We start from the raw sequence: 16,664 nt of genomic DNA on the forward strand, positions 1-16,664 counted from the left end.
TACTTATGTAAGGGAAAGACATTAGAAATATCTTCTTTTTGAAGTTTCTTGGATTCTATAAATGGCAAAAAAAAAAAAATCTATGTGCAGCATTAAATTCATGATACAGTAGAAAATTCTGAATTCTTACTAACATAATTTAACCAAAGAGGAAAAGATGAAGAATGAATGAGAAGTAAAAAGCAAGGCAGACAATGGTATAACAGCAATTAGTAAGAACAAAAACAGTGAGTTAAATACTTACTTCATCACTCTCTACTAGATTCTCAAACTGAAAGGACAAAAAGGTAACCATTAGGAGGGACATTTGTCTAGTGTACACATCTCACAAGACACTGCCACTTTGTTAAACCTTAAAAATAACACATCTTTATAAGGTACCTAAGAAGTTGAGTGCCATTTATAATCAGCATATTTGGTATGCTCCAGTCCACAAAATGGCCAACCCAAGCTCATATATATATTTATTTTTCTGTTTATCAGAATCTACAATACCGAGTCAGGCCTGGTGGGACAGACTTGTAACCTCAGCTACTCTGAAGGCAAAGGCAGGAAGATGCAATGCTCAAGCCAGCTTTAGTGACAGCATGAGTCTAAGGCCAGCCTGTGCGAGTTAGTGAGACCCTGTCTCAAAATAAAAAGTGGAGTAAGAGGGATGAGGATGTGGCTCAAAGTGGTAACTAAGTACTCATGAGACCTGCCTCCTAAACAATTGACATTACTGAAATAAACACTGGGTATATATAATAGATATTATAGTCCATACCAAATGTGCTTCTGATCCTTCTCCATTATCTTAAAGACCCAGGTTTGGTTCCCAACACCTAATTGGTGCCTCACAAAAGTCTGTTAACTTGGTTGGGTAGTGGTGGCACAGGCCTTTAATCCCAGTACTTGGAAGGCAGAGGCAGGGAGATCTCTGTTGAGTTCAAGGCCAGCCTGGTCTACAGAGTGAGTTCCAGGACAGCCAGGGTTACACAGAGAAACCCTGTCTCAAAAAAATTGGGGGTGGGAGTGGGGGGGAGGGGTCCTGTAACTCACTAGGACTCTGTTGCCCTCCTCTGGTCTCTGTGGGCACTGCACACACATGGTGCCCTTACATGCAGGCAAAATCTCATACACATAAAACAAATCTTAAAACAACACAACAAAACAAAAAAACAAATCTCTGGGCATTTTGGATCCCATTCAACACTCAAAGACTCACCTCTATGGTCAAGTGTTCTCCTCTTGGGCATGTTCTAAAATACTTTGATCTGGGAAGAAAAACAGAAAAATGTTAAAATCAAAACAAAGTCTAAAGTAGAATTAATATTATGGCATAAAAGTATTCATACAACAAACAACTGTAAATTCTCTAATATAGAGCACCTTGTATTTCTAAAAACAAACCAAATTTACTTAAGACTTTATAGTTCAGATTTTCAAGTTTGGTTAACCAATCTTTTTATTGGCACTAATATATATTAAGGCTGCAATAAGTTAATTTATACAACTATCATATAGAATAAAATATAGTGACATTTTAAATTTTATTTTATTTTACCATATTAAGTAAAATACCTTGTTAAAAATGGAGGTGCGGGGCTGGAGAGATGGCTCAGTGGTTAAGAGCACTGATTGCTCTTCCAAAAGACCTGGGTTCAAATCCCAATACTCACAGCCATCCATAATTCCAGTCCTAGAGGACCAAACACCCTTCTCTGTGGGCACTACACATACATGGCGCACAGTGATCCAGACAAGGCACAATATCCATGCACATAAAATAAATTAATAAAATGGAGGTGAATACAATCAAATCACATTATGCATTGTACGAATCTTAATGAAATCTATTATGTATAATTAACATGTCAAAAAACTAGAAAAAGCCCTTTAAAAATACACAAAAGATCATACTAAATCATATACAATAAGTATGCCCTTTACATTTTAGATGCAAAACAATTCTAGAAGGATAATAATAGGCTAATGTGTGAGGAAACATGGCTATCCTCAGCTGTAGGAGCTCCTGTCTGTATTCCCATTCCTAAAAAGGCTGAGACAGGAGGGTTGCTGTGCGTCTGAATCCAGCTCAGGCTACATAACCAGGCCTCAAGACAAAACAAAACAAGCCTTTTAGATCACGGCCATATATTCATAGAAGGCTTTTTATTCTTTTCTTATGCCTTCACAAAGGGAAAGGAAAAGAACTCATAAATATGTCAAACTACATATAAAAAGGTCAGTAATCCACTTTTCGGGGGGTGGCACAAATATTTCCTTTCACTTTGATCATGCATTCTGCTCCTCTTGCTGAAACTTAGACACAGCTAAGGAAGCACGGTCTTTCCCATGCCTGCTCCAGCAATGCCTGCCCTCTACTGCAATACCAAGCCCATCACAGACTCAGTCAACTCAAATTCCCTTGCTACTGCAAGCACCAGGCAACTCTGAGACTTTCACACACATGCAGTTCCTGCTACAGTTACCAAAAGGAATCGAGTGAAGCCCCTGCGTGGCAGCCACACTCACTCTTACAGTTCCTAGTTCATCAGGTTCACTGGACAGAGAAGACCTCTTTCACAATGAGATTCCTGGGGTTAGGTCAGGGCTGATGCTTTGGATGTGTACATATGCATGGAGGGGGTTGACAGGTTAGTAAGAAAATGACATATTATGGCCACTAAAGAATAAAAACAGCAAAGAAATTCGTTGCTATTTTCTCCCTTGACAACATTTTGAAGCTGACAGATGTGATAGTTGATCTTCAATGTCAACGGACTGGGTTCCGAAGCACCTGGGATTGGTGACAGCATTTCCCTGAAGAATTAACTGAAGGGGAAACACTGCTTTAGTTTCATTTCCTGTTGTTGTGACAAAACACGGTGATGAAAACAAGTTCAAGGAGAAAGGGTCCCAGTTGTAGGCCACAGTCCATCACTGTGGAGGAATCGAGTGCAGGGACTTGACACAGCTAGTCACAGCACATCCAGTCAAAGCAGAGAGCAATGAGTTCCCGGATGCAGCCTAGTGTCTTCTCCTCCTCCTGCCCCGGCCCAGCCATGAGACACATTCAGGCTGGGTCCTTCCACCTCAATCAACACAATTAAGAACACCCCTCACAAGCACATCCACAGACCAACCTAATCTAGACAATTCCATGGGACTCCCTTGCCAGGTGATTCTGGATTGTGTCAAGCTGACAAAGGAACCTTCACAGGAACCATTCCACCGGCCAGGATCCTGGACAAGTAAAAGGGCCAAAGAAGAGCAGCAGAGCCTGGCTGCCAAGACAGATTAAACCCTCTGAACTGTGAGCCAGGGTCTACCCTTTCTCCTGCTTTAATCTATGTATGCTGGGTATTTTGGTCAAACAACAAATACCAATGTAATATAATTGTTTTGTATCTTCCCTTCTCCCAGGTTATTGGTAAAATGTAGAGGATTCTGTCCTGTCTTTAAAAGGAGCTCACAGAATATTCTAGTGTAAACACTGTATCTTTTATTCTCTAATTACCCAGGATCTCCACTCTTCAATTTTTCAAGCAAACCGAGAAATGAGCTGAATATTCCAGAAGCACTGTGTTCTGGCAGCAGGACTCCTGCTTCTGGTGTTAAGTATGATGGTTACTCAGTTGCTGGAACAACCTGTCTCGTATTAAACTGGTTAGGAAGTGAGTGGTGAACTATATACAGTGACATTAAGTTACATGACTACCACAACGTAAGTTTAATAGAAGCCAAAGTGTCTCTGGCCTTTCTATCCACAACTGGTTAGAGTGAGGACAATCTTATTCTTGCCTGACTGAATAGTCAAACTACACACCCCTAGACTTCATTTGATTGGCTCAGAGTTCTCTGGAAACCAAACATAGATAATATCCTCCTGAGATCTGTATGGCTTCACTTTCTAAAAAAATTAGACTGAAACCATATTCACAAAGAACATATATTGACTCCTACAGTAATAAGAGCATATTGATTGGTTAAAGTAAATAAGCAATTTGGCAAACTCAGGCACTGTTTTTTTAAGAAAAGCTTTACTGTGGGGTTTTTCTAAAAACAAGTGGGTATCAGATTATACATATTTTAAAATGAATTATGGATGTCTTTATTTATTTAAACGCTGCTGGTGCCTGTACAGACCATCTACAGACATGTGCAGTATTAAACTTGTCAGTGACACTTGGCCAACTTTGAGCCATATTAAAACTTTAGCTGTCCTCAGTTTTTCCACGTTTTCTGTATGGCAGATATTTTGAACATGGTTAGAGGGACAACTGTTTCTAAGTACCACTTCAGTGACGCCGCTTCCTTAGCGCACAGGTAGTGTGTCAGTCCACGAAGTGTCCTTCAGTAAACACGACATCACTTAAGCACATGAAGGACACCAAGACTCAAGTCTCTCATACCACTGACTGCTAAAAGTCTAACAAATTTGGAACATATATTTTTAGTATCTCCTACAAAAAGCTATCTTGACTTTTTATTTTCTCTCTCCCAGTTCTGCTCCAGAGTGAAGGGTGAGCCTTTTGTCAATCACCCAAGATCCTAACCCATCCATTGTTAATGGACCGTATTAACCTTTTACCATGGTTATCAGTTTCCATTAATAATCACTGCTCTGTTTCACTAGAATATTCAAGTCCATAATTTTTCAAATTCTTTACAGATTTTTTAGAGGCCCTCAGCTCTATTAAGATCTTCCCTAGGGGATCTTAGAGATGATTTGCTGCTGTAGGAGGCCAACGGGAAAGCCACTGAAGCAGCACAGAGGATGACGGCCAGGACCACAGCCCTAACAGCAGCACAGAGGATGACGGCCAGGACCACAGCCCTAACAGCAGCACAGAGGATGACAGTCAGGACCACAGCCCTAACAGCAGCACAGAGGATGATAGCCAGGATCACGGCGCTAACAGCAGCACACAGAAGCGCTGTGAGGACAAGACAGGCGGAATGCGCTAACAGAGGTTCGAGCATGTATGGGGCAGAAATCAAGATGGAGCTGTCACAGATGAGGATGGTTAGAAATGGAACAAGTGTTCAGCCTGGAGAGCAACATCTGCACAAAGCCAAGAGTCTGGGTGTCAACACAGTGAAGAGCGCAAGCTCCCACTTACAAACACACAAGTGCCCAGAACTTTTCACAATTTGTTCTATAGAAATGTCCTTTCCTCAGTACCCCTATGGCCACAGTTAACCGGCCCCAGAGCGATCTCCACTGTCCTGTATGACAGCCACCAGCCATAAGTGCTATCAAGCACTTGAAATGTAACTGGTCTGGATCTGGAGGACTATAAAATGCCAAATGGATTGTTTTGACATCTGGATGTTAAAGACAGTGCAAAAGTAACTGAAATATTGACTTCAGTAACTAAGCTCTTCAACATATTTGCAGGGTTAGGTGTGAAAAATGTTCAGATCTTCTTTGATTCATCCTCTCTCAAGTTTAATGCATCAATTCTACAGCCAAAAGCATCACCACACATGTTCAAGGACTAAGTGTGCAGCTTTGAGTCTAGCTGTGTTCATTTTACATGTAATGCCACCCACATTAATGCTTTCATACATAAGACACGGTTGCATTTTTCATAAAAAAAAAAAAAAAAGATTTCCACCAAACATTAGTAGTAAATAGCTGACAACTTTCAAAAAAAGTTTGGTCTAATAATTTAAATCATACTATCTATAAATAAAGGAAAACAGTCATCCTACTTTTTAGAACTACTATTGTTAGCACATAAGTGGGTCAGATTGTACAAAAGTCCCTGAATTTACTTTAAAAAAAAAAAAAAAAAGCAAGCCAGAATGGAAAGTCTGATTTTTTTCCTATCATGCTTATAAGTGAAAACAGGAAGATAAAAACTTTATTCTTTGCCTTCTTCATATTTGTACAGTGTGACTAAAGATACTGAAAGCTTTTGGAAGAAGAGTTGGCATTTCTTTGATAGAGATTTCAAACACCAGAGTTAAGAGAAGAAAAGACACACTTAAGAAAGTAGGGAAGGGCAAGCTACTCAACCTCAAATTGATTTCATTTATGATAATACAACAACATCACTAGAAAACTCCCAAGTTCAGAGATTCTTGGAGGTATGGCTTTTTAGCAAGTAACAAGTGAAGATGGTACTAGTAAGTACGAGGAGGCCTGTTGTGGAATAATCCCTTTGTACACTGTGAAAATTTGTCGCTGTGATTGGTTTAATAAACAAGCTGACTGGCCAATAGCTGGGCAGGATTAAGTTAGGCGGGAGAGCCACACTGAGAATGCTGGGAAGGAGAAGGGTGGAGTCAGAAGAGTCGCCAGCCAGATGGAGAACCAGTCAGACACACAAAATGGGATAGAGGTAAAAGCCAGGAGCCTCAGGGCAGTACCCAGATTAATAGAAATGGGTTAAGTTGTAAGAGCTAGTTAGTAAGAAGCCTGAGCTACTGGCCGAGCATTTGTAATTAATATAAGCTTCACTGTATCTGAGAGTGGCTGTGAGACAGGAAAACTCTGACTACAGAGGTCCCCCTCCCCCAGGTCTACAGCAGAAATCAACAAAACAATGAATTATTCCTGCCAGGACACTGCTGCCCACCTTGGGTAGTTGAGTTAGGGAAAGAAAAAAAGAGGAGAAAGAATATGAGGAAGGAAGAGTCTCTGAATTGGACAAATACATAAAATAACATTTTCTCTTTTAGTTCCATAGACTCTATTTCAGTGAAGCAGTCACTCTTCCAACTTGACAAGAGGCAGTCACCTTGTTATGAAGATGACTGTGTTTCAACTACAGGTACTCTATTCTCTTTCCCTGTCTATCTTTGTGCCAACGCTTCCATTTTTTTGTTTGTTTTGTTTCTTTGAGACAGGATTTCCCTATGTAGCCCTGGTTGTCCTGGATCTTGCTCTGTAGACCAGGCTGACCTTGAACTCAGAGATCCAACTGCCTCTGCCTCCTGAGTGCTGGGATAAAAGGTGTGTGCTACCACTGCCTGGCTACTGCTGTAGTTTTAAACATTTCCTATTATTTATTCCTAGTGTCTTATATTTATTTCCATTGCTATCATTAAGAGAATTTATGCACATTCTATTTGCTACAGACACACAGGGCTATAATGAAGTTCTTGTACAAATACTCGACATTTCACATTAATGAGCTGGAAAAAAAATACCTTCTCAGTACTAAGAAAGTGGAGCAATGGAAATCTCTTATTGGTAAAAGTATAAACTGGAAGATATTTTAATACTGATGAAGATGTGCATAAGCTAAGGACCTGTCCTGTCATTTCACTCCTGGGACTCCCTTGTACAGGTGCAGAAAGGGGTGCCATTAGAATATTAATGGATGGTAACAGCAAAAACAAAGAAAAAACACAACCCCCCTTGAAATAACAGAAATGTCCATCAATAGAGTGGATAAATGGTGGTATTTCAATATATAATATAATGCTACACAGGAAGAGAAATGAGGGGGTGATTAGGTATGAAAAAGAGAGTTTTTGGACGAGCACTGTTCAAAGTCACTGAGAGCAAAGACAAACATAACTAATATTTACTGTATTTAAAGTAATTACAGAGGAACAAGACTATAATTCTTTCCTTAAATCTAGCTGGGTGAGCCAGCACAAGAAGCTTGCTTCAAGTGCCAGGAACCACAAGAGTCTGAGGAGCTGAGTGGGGAGGATGCAGAGGGAGCGCATGAATAATACATGTCATCAACTTGAGGGCAGGGAAGAAAGCAATGATCACTTGGACTAGGGTGGTGTCAGTGGGAGAAGGAGACAAACAAATACTTAGCAGATAAAAAAAACCTGATATAGGGGAAGGATCAGACAATGAGAGCTGATGGAAAGTAGTGTCAGAACCCTAATGGGTTACAATGGGCAAGAAGCAAAAGGCAAGAATGGGCAGAGCAAACAAGTCAGCAGGGCAAGTCAAGGACGCAAGACTTGTAGCAGTGAAAGGAGAGAAACAGTGATGTGAGAAGCCAGGAGAGGCCTCAGGAAAATGGAGCTGAGCTGTGAAGAAAACGATTAAGTCACACGTGTACACTTCTTTCATCAATTCAACATACACTCAGGAGAAAAGGGGGGTAATAAAAGGGGGGTGGCAAAGCCTGACCACTGCTGTAACAAAATGCACACCCAGCACCAGGTGACCGTACAGTGATTAAAGAAAACAAGTGTATTTTCTGGAGCTCTCCCAAGTTCAGAGTCATCCACGGATGACTTATAGACAGATACTCTCTACGCCCTGAGAGGTGTCTCAACACGAGACAGCGTCCTGCACAGTCATTCCACCACTGAATCGTGGATGTGGGCCCAGCACGTAAAGAGCAGCAGAGAAGCGAAAGAGACTGTGGTGTTAATAAAAAGAAGTGAGCTAGCTTGGAAGTAAAAAAATGGAGATCCCTGCAAACTTACTACCTCATTACCAAGATAGATACTAAGATAAACTGAAATCTTCTTGAAAACAAGCTGAAAATGTAGTTTTTAGTGCTTTTCTGTTATGCTGCATGGTGGGTTAAAAAAACTCTTTTTAAAACTCAAAATTACACATTGGTGGAACAGTTTTTCAACTCATTTTATATCCTACCTGGTGAAATACAGTAAGACAATCCTTTGTATTTTGTTGAAGATTATAAATAAATGATGAGCAACCATGGTAAATGGTTCCAAAGTCTACTAAAAATTAAAAGCCTCCCAAGCCATCCCTCACCCCCAAACAAAAGACTGGGCAGGCTATAAATCATATTCCTGGCAAAACCTATTACAGAGACGATGATGGGCACTGTATTCCAGCTGACATCAAATACTTCAGCAGAGGTTTAACTCCTCGAATCTGAACGGATAAGAATTGACAGATGTCTCAGGGAGGAATATCAACACAAGTATGTCATGCCTATGGTCACAGGTCTAATTCTCTGACTCATTGCTTGAGCTGATGCCCTGGCTGTCTTCTACCCAGGTACTAGGACTCTAATAATTGGCTTTCCTGGGTCACGAGCTTGCACACAGAAGACAGTGACAGTTTGCACTGGAGCCAGTTCCTCCTAACAAATGTCATTTTGTATCTACAGTTGCAGCTACTGGTAGATACGTGGTGTTCTTCTAGTGGTTATGTATCTACAGAGGCCCTTACAGAACCGGTAATCGTCAAGTCAAAACAGTCACTACTAACAGTGCCTCCGAATGATGAACTTCAGAATGCATATTCAGAAAATTATCTTTATGCCTTGCAAGACCAGCAGAGATAGGTCTTCCCTTTGTGCACGGTAAAGACAGAAAACATAGGCTAACAACAAACAACCCAAACAGCCACGCCTCTAGAGAAGAGCGTGCTCCAAAGGAAACCAGTAACAAATAGGAACTCAGGCCTCCAGCTTCCATGCTGTCTGCAGCACCCGAAAATCACCCATCATCTGCTTTCAGAAAGCGAGATATGTGACTTCGTATCACATGTGACACTGAGTCTTCTCTGTTTCTTCCTTTCCAAAGTTACTTAATGACAAGCAAAGCAATGTATTAATATTTAGAACATGAAAATCAATAAAAATTAATCTTACAAGTCAAATGGGGTATATGTGAAGGTAAATTACAAACCAGGTTGTGTTTTAGTCACCCTGAAAAGGAGGAATCAGCACATTCCCAGATATGGGATAGGGTAGTTCAGAAGTATCAGAGATCAAAAGGCAGGGGGATGTGAAAACAGTGACCTATTTAAGAAACTACATCCACAGAGTCAACAAGTCTTAACATTTACTATAAACTAGGAACTTAACTGGGAGCCAGGTATTTAACAGGAAGCCAAGTCAGCACGGACACGGCCTGGCCTGAGATGCATGTACTCAGAAGGCTAAGTAGGAGAGTGGAGCTCAGACGAACAGACTGTTCAGCAGTGCTGTGAGCTCTTATTTCCAGAGGGCTGGTGATGCTTCGAGAAAACGCTGGAAAAGAATTCTCGAATTGCCAGTGAAAAGATGAGTAAGCAGGTGTTATCCAAGTGAAAAGGGAAGAAATGGATTCAAGGAAGAATGTAACACAGAGACAGGAAAAGAAAAACTAGGCATGAAATAATGCAGAATCTGGAAAGACACATTAAAGGTTTTCCAGACTTTAGCCTTCATCCTAGAATTAGGGTGAGCACTAAACGAGGAATCTACAAGCCAATGTTTAGAGTAAATTCCTCAATTGAGATTCCCTCTTCTCAGGGAATGTCTAGGTTTGTGTCATGTTGACAAAAAAACAAAACAACAACAAGGCAAACACAACTAAGGAGCAGAGACGCAGAGGTTGGAAGACAGGTGACGTGGAGGGGAAGAAGGGGTCTCACGGTCCTCAGGTTCACGGCTAAGGTGACTAGAGTGGTCTTCTACAGAGAAGGTAGGAAACAAGAATGGAAATGACTAGAGTTCTAGAAACTGGAGGAAGACAGGGCTGGAAGGAAGGACGAGTGCAGCGCTGCAGGATGGGTTTAAAGTTGTATCTGACAGCATCGGGATGTGAGCAATTAGAGGATTTCAGAATGCAGAAGGAGCGGACTGACTCAACAGGACACAGGGAGGAGATAAAGCCATGGGTTTCACAGTACTACCCAAAAGTACACTGGGGAAAACTGTTTTTCTTGTCTGTTTTGTTTTGTTTTTCGAGATAGGGTTTCTCAGTGTAGCTTTGGTGCCTGTCCTGAATCTCGCTCTGTACACCAGGCTGACCTTGAACTCAGAGATCTGCCGGGCTCTGCCTCCAAGTGTTGGGATTAAAGGCATGCACCACCACCGCCCGGCTTTCTTGTCTCTTTTTATTGATGTGTTTTGCTGAGTACAAAGTAAAGTTACAGATACTCAAACACAGAAATGGACACAATAAAATGGATATATGATGAGCATGAGTTCCACAAAACTCATCAGGCTGCCATAGGAGAAAAACAAGACCTAGAAATTTAGCTTTAGGAAACAGAAGGCAGCAGAAGTCATTAGACAAGGAAACAGCATGATATAGTGTAGTTTTAGAAAGCCCAACTACTATGACATACAGATAGTACAAGGATATCAATTACAAGCCACTAGTTAGGTGACGAGAAAGCTAACACTTAAGACAAACACAGAACAGAGTCCATGTGTGTAAAGGGAGGCTAAAACAAAATCTCGACAAGAGCACGTCTTCAGTATGAAGTGGTAGAGGCTGAAGTAACCGGAAAGGCTGAACTTTCCTTGGGATAAGCAGTATACATGTAAAGGTAATTAAGTGAGGTAAAGACACCAGAAGACTCCATTGTGACACCTAGAAAGAGTAAGACTAGCCAGGAAAAAAAAAGGAGAAGACGGAGGTGATGGCGCAGAGATGAGTCACAGCTTCAAGAAGCTTATCACATGAGATAGGGTCAAGTTGTTAAGTTGTCCCTAAGTTCTTTCCCAGCAGCATCCAGGATAATTCACAGACACACAGGGCAACCAAATGTTATCTAGAGAATAAAAAGTTACAAGCTAATACCAGTTAGAGATAAGGGCTCTGGTTCCAGAGGGACTTTGACTGCAATTACAGCTCTGTTATCTGTTATCTTAGGCAAGTTCAACTCTCTAAGCTTTGGTTTTCAGCCTATAACACAAGTACAAGTTGAGTAGCATTAACCTAAAAGTTCAAAATCCAAAATATTCCAGGCTCTAAAACCTTTTATGGGCCAACATGAGGCCACAACGTGGAAATTCCACACCTGACTTCACATGACAGGAAGATGGATCAAATTGCAGGAGAGTTTGAGGCCAGCCTGAGTAACACAGTAAGACAATGAACTGTCTAAAGAACACAGTGCAAAACCACAGGCAGACTAAAAATACTATGAAATCACTTTCAAGTGTAAAAGGAGTGTATGAACTACAACGTGGATCCCATGTCTAAGAGTGTTGTGTATAGAAATATTCTAAAGTCCTATTAAAAAAGAAGAAATTGGTCTCAAGCATTTTGGATAGAATACACAATTTTTGATAACACTTACCACTTGACAGGAGTGTGTAAAACAATGAATGAGATAACATATAGTATTTAGAATACTACCTGGCACACAGGAAGTAGCTAAATATTGAGGTACTAAAGTCCTTTTCAATGGGAGAGGAAAGGCAAATCACTGTAAAGTACTGCCTTGAAGCAAGTCTGCTGCTGGAATCCAAAGGGCTGACACCTGTTAAACAGAGCACCCCTGTGGTGGTATTGTGTTCCCCAAAATATTGTGCACCCTAATAAACTTATCTGGGGTCAGAGACAGAACAGCCACTAGATACAAAGGCTAGAAAATGATGGCACTCACACTTTTAATCCTAGCATTCCAGAGGTAGAAATCCCTCTGGATCTCTGTGAGTTCAAGGCCACACTGGAAACAGCCAGGCATGGTGACACACGCCTTTAATCCCAAGAAGTGAGCCTTTAATCCCAGGGAGTGATGGCAGATAGCAGAAAGGTATATAAGGCGTGAAGATCAGGAACTAGAAGCATTTGGCTGGTTAAGCTTTTAGGTTTTGAGCAGCCCAGTTCAGCTGAGAGCCATTCGGCTATGAGGACACAGAGGCTTCCAGTCTGAGGAAACAAGATCAGCTGAGAAGTTGGCCAGGTGAGGTTAGCTGTGGCTTGTTCTGTCTCTGATCTTCCAGTGTTCACCCCAATACTTGGCTCCGGGTTTGTTTATTAATAAAGACTCTTTAAGATTCATGCTACACACCCCAAACATGATCACGCCTTTGCATAAGTCATACAACTTAAGTGGACCAAGTGTGGGCAATTTCACAGTGACCTAAAGATAGGGATTAAAACGCAACACAACAAAGCACGACTAGGTTGCTAAGGACCTATCTAAGAACTAGTAACATGGAGGCTGGGGATGTAGCTCAGTTGGATTGAAGCCCAGCACTGCATGAACCAGGCATGGGAGCACACACTTCTAATCCCAGAATTTGGGAGTTGGAGGCAGAACAACTAGAAGTTCAAGATCACTTTAGACAGGGGCATGTTAAAAGTTACACACACACACACACACACACACACACACTCTTCTAATATCATCCAGAGAAACAGAACAGGCCAGCACATGGAGTTCTCCAAATTGTGCTGGTAGGCTAACCCTCAAAATGAAGAAGGCTAACCCCTTAGGATATCAATATTCTGTTTCTTGGCAGTAAGGTCTCCAACTTGCCTTAGCGCTTATATTGGTATTTTGACTAGTCAACAGTTATCCTAGCATATAAAATATGAAAGCACATTCTAGTATAGTTGGTAATTATAGTGTTGAGATTGCGTAGTGTAGAGTAAGTGATCTCATTTTGAGAGACTCCTGGGAAATCTTCAAAGCTAAGAAATCAGGCCTCAAATGACAAAGCACCCCTGTGGAGTCCACCCTAATTGAGTCTAACAAAGCCTAGGATGTCCTATTTTTTTCCCTAGCCATGGTAAGTACAGTAATATAAAAATCAAGGTAAACTTTCATGATTACCCATTTTTTTCACCTTTAGAAGTAACCATTAATTATCCAGATGAATGCATAAAAAAAAAAGAAGACTAACATCATAGCAGCTAAACTGAAAGGTAGTTTAATCTTACTGTGTTTAAGCAACTTCATGATTCCAGACACTGCTAAGAATTAATATTAAATAGTAAGTTTACCAGAAGATTCAAGTAAGGGAATTGTTAAAACCTATGCTTACAGATGAAAAGAAACACGATTGGTATGTTCATATGGTCTTAGATGTCAGCATCCATAGCACAAAGACTTACCCAAGGTGTCTACCAAAAGTGAAGAGCAGATTCACGGCCATGTATTATGATATCTACAGACAATGGACACATGACTCACTCATTTCCTTCTGTTACTCCTACCCTATGTTGCCAAGCCCGCGCTCAACCAGTAAAATCCACAATTTTAATAAATAGCATATATAAGATGTAGTTTGTAAAATCACTGGGGGGGGGGGTAAAGACAAGGTGCTTACAGAACCCAGGTAATGTACTCCAAAGTCCAATATGTTGTCTACCACAGAATTCAAAAAATTCCTTCCCAGAGTTAGAACATTACACCTTCCAAGGCAATAACACTTAATAATAAAGCCAAAGATGATGCACGACAATTCTTTGTGAGCCTATTTGCATAGCTTAATGAAAGGGTTCATCCTCATAAAACTTAGAAGTAGCATGATTTTGGATCACAATATTAAACAGCTGTCACATCCCTGTGACAGTAACAGTATAGAAATCAGGAAAATCAAAATACCAAACTAAGCAGGAATCTTTTAAGTCCATTCACTCCGATTCTAGAGATTGCATACTGTAAAGACCTAGTCATTTTGTATCACAGGGCATATACTAACTGGTCAGTGAATCATATTTTATAATGTCTCCATGACCCAAAGATTCTATTTACAAATCCCTTGGTTTCAGTATGTATGCCAAAAGCTTCATGAAACAATGCTATCGGCTGAAAACTTGGCAATATGCTTAAGAAAGTACAAAAATAAACTTGTTCTTTACATAAAGTGGCTGGCTTAAAAATTTCAATTCTAGGTTTAAATGCCTGGGGGAATACTCAGTAACAATAAAATCAGCATCAATGCTACGTGCCCCCGCCCTCCAGTACTCTAGGAAATAAAAGGCGTAACAATGAAATAATCATAAAAATTTTGCTATTGGGCAGTGTGGAGAGAAAAATCTTAAGCATATCCCACTTCGACACAAGAGAAGCGATGTTCGGTGATACTTGGATTCGATTACCAAGCATGCGAGTAGCAATCACGGCATGCTATCCTTTCCAAATTTCTAAGTATTACTATGCAAAGAATCCCATACTGCCGCACCAATTACTTAAATGCCCAGAGTGCACAGTGATCCGGCAGCTCTTTACCTAACAAGAGTTCATCAGAGAGCCTGTAGCAGAAGTGACTTCTACTTAAAATTCACCTGAGGCATCAACCTCGGGGCCAGACTTTCACCTGCTCTGTTAAGGCCCAAAGGAAGATCAAATACAGAAGACAGCAGCTTTGACATGAAACAAACTCAAAGCAGGGTGTGTCCAGGAGGCAACGCCGGGTGCACACAGGAGACGCAGCCTCCCGAGGCGGGTTCTCGGGGGCGGCAGGCACCATCACCCGCCAATCCCCGGCCGGGCCTCCCACGGCCTGCGCTGCCGCTTACCCTCCGCCGGCTCGCTGCAGCCGACCCGCTTCCCGGCGGAGCAGCCCGAAGCACTGCGTCCAGCAGCAGTTCCCCATCGCATGCCGCCCGGCGCCCGCCGCTCCTCCTCCTCCTCCTCCTCCAGCCCCGAGCGCGAGCCCAGGCGGAGCAGCTGCATCCGCGCCGGCCGGAGCGCGGCAGGCGGCGACCCAGGGGACAAAGGCCGCCGCTAGGCACGCGGGCTCCGGGCTAGCGCGGCGCGAGGGACGAGCGCGGGGCCGTGGGATCCCGGGTCGCCAGCCGTCCGCATGGCCTACTCGCCACCCGCCCGCGCCGGTCACCGCCCCGGCCGCCGCGGGAGGCCCGTGCCGCCACGCCCCCCTGCCGCTCCGGGGCTCCCCATTGGACACGCTTCCTGCGGCCCCGCTTCCGGCGGCCGGCGCGTGCGTCATTTCCCCCAGCTTCCGGGTTGGCTGTGTCAGCCTGGCAGGAGGCGCCGGTTGGAGCTCTGTGCCTACCGTCTGTTGAACCCTGATCCTGGAGGGCGGTTTGCCTTCCCTCGGCGGCGTTCCTGGCTTCCTCGCCGCTGTCGACCGGGGAGGATCCCGCGGGGAGCCTCGAACGCAAGCCCAGCCTTCGAACTTTGTACCTAGAGCGTGCGAGCCTCCCGCCTGCTGCAGCGGTCGATGTCACCCAGCGCGTGGGTTCCAGAACTGCACCGTAGCTGGAGGTAGAGGCTACTATGTATGGACTCGTTGCCATTACTTAGACGACCCGAAGAGGGTTTTCTTCAAATATCCCCGTGTGCGCGGCAGTCTTTATACTGCCAGCGTGGTGGAGAGACATTAATGGTGCACTACTAGCCAGTTTTTGTTGTTGTTGTTGTTGTGTTTGTTTGTTTAAAAAACAAAACAAAACGAAAAGTTCCAGGCCGGGGATGTAGCTCAGTTAGTTGAAGTGTGGTGGAAAATCTGCAATCTCAGTACTTGAGAGGTGGACGCAGAATCCTAAATTCAGGGTTATCCTCAGATAAACGTTAAGTTGGAGGTCATCCTGGGCTGCCTGAGACCCTGCCTTAAAATAAATAAATAAATAAAAGTTCAAGTAATTTCAGGTTGGGAAGTTGAGATCAGAGGAGATCAGCAAAAGGGCTTGGGTTTTTAGGAGCACTACTACATTGCCAGTTCACACATACTGCCCCAAAGTGGAGCAAGGTTAAGGAAAAAATCCATGTCCTCAAATGCTGCTTTAAAACCCAGTTTTCGACACCAGGTCGCCTTAAAAGCAGAAGGCAGGTGTTGGAGGCCAGCCTGGTCTACAGAGCCAGAACCTGGCCAGCTGGAACTGTGTAATGAAACCCTGCCCTTGCTCTAATTGGATATAAGGCATAGTTTCATAAATGCCTAGTCCTGTAGGTAATATGCTTCATTGCCAACCAGATCTTACCATCTTAACCTGCTTTATTGCGAGTGAAATAGTTACATTAAAAAACAGTGCTACTAATAAAACGTTTTCAACGGGTCATTTTGTTGGTTCTTGTCATC

The 16,664-nt window shown here is 42.6% G+C and overlaps 1 protein-coding gene across 2 annotated transcripts in view; it reads right to left on the bottom strand.

Annotated features, from left to right (window-relative positions):
• Ap1ar (adaptor related protein complex 1 associated regulatory protein) overlaps positions 1-15,481 on the bottom strand; it is a 32,463-nt gene extending 16,982 nt beyond the window's left edge. Inside the window, exons 1-3 of one of the 2 annotated variants that reach the window (XM_028856595.2) lie at positions 15,142-15,481; positions 1,208-1,256; positions 245-271 (exon numbers count right to left, since the gene is read on the bottom strand). In XM_028856595.2, coding sequence (XP_028712428.1) covers positions 245-271; positions 1,208-1,256; positions 15,142-15,218 — 153 coding nt within the window. In that variant the 5' untranslated portion in view covers positions 15,219-15,481. The remainder of the gene's footprint in view (positions 1-244; positions 272-1,207; positions 1,257-15,141) is intronic. The other variant, XM_028856588.2, reaches the window with a different exon arrangement.
• Between the last annotated feature and the right edge of the window lie 1,183 nt (positions 15,482-16,664).

This window comes from Peromyscus leucopus, chromosome 6, assembly GCF_004664715.2.
Source record: "Peromyscus leucopus breed LL Stock chromosome 6, UCI_PerLeu_2.1, whole genome shotgun sequence".
In the NCBI taxonomy this organism is placed as follows: Eukaryota; Metazoa; Chordata; class Mammalia; order Rodentia; family Cricetidae; genus Peromyscus; species Peromyscus leucopus.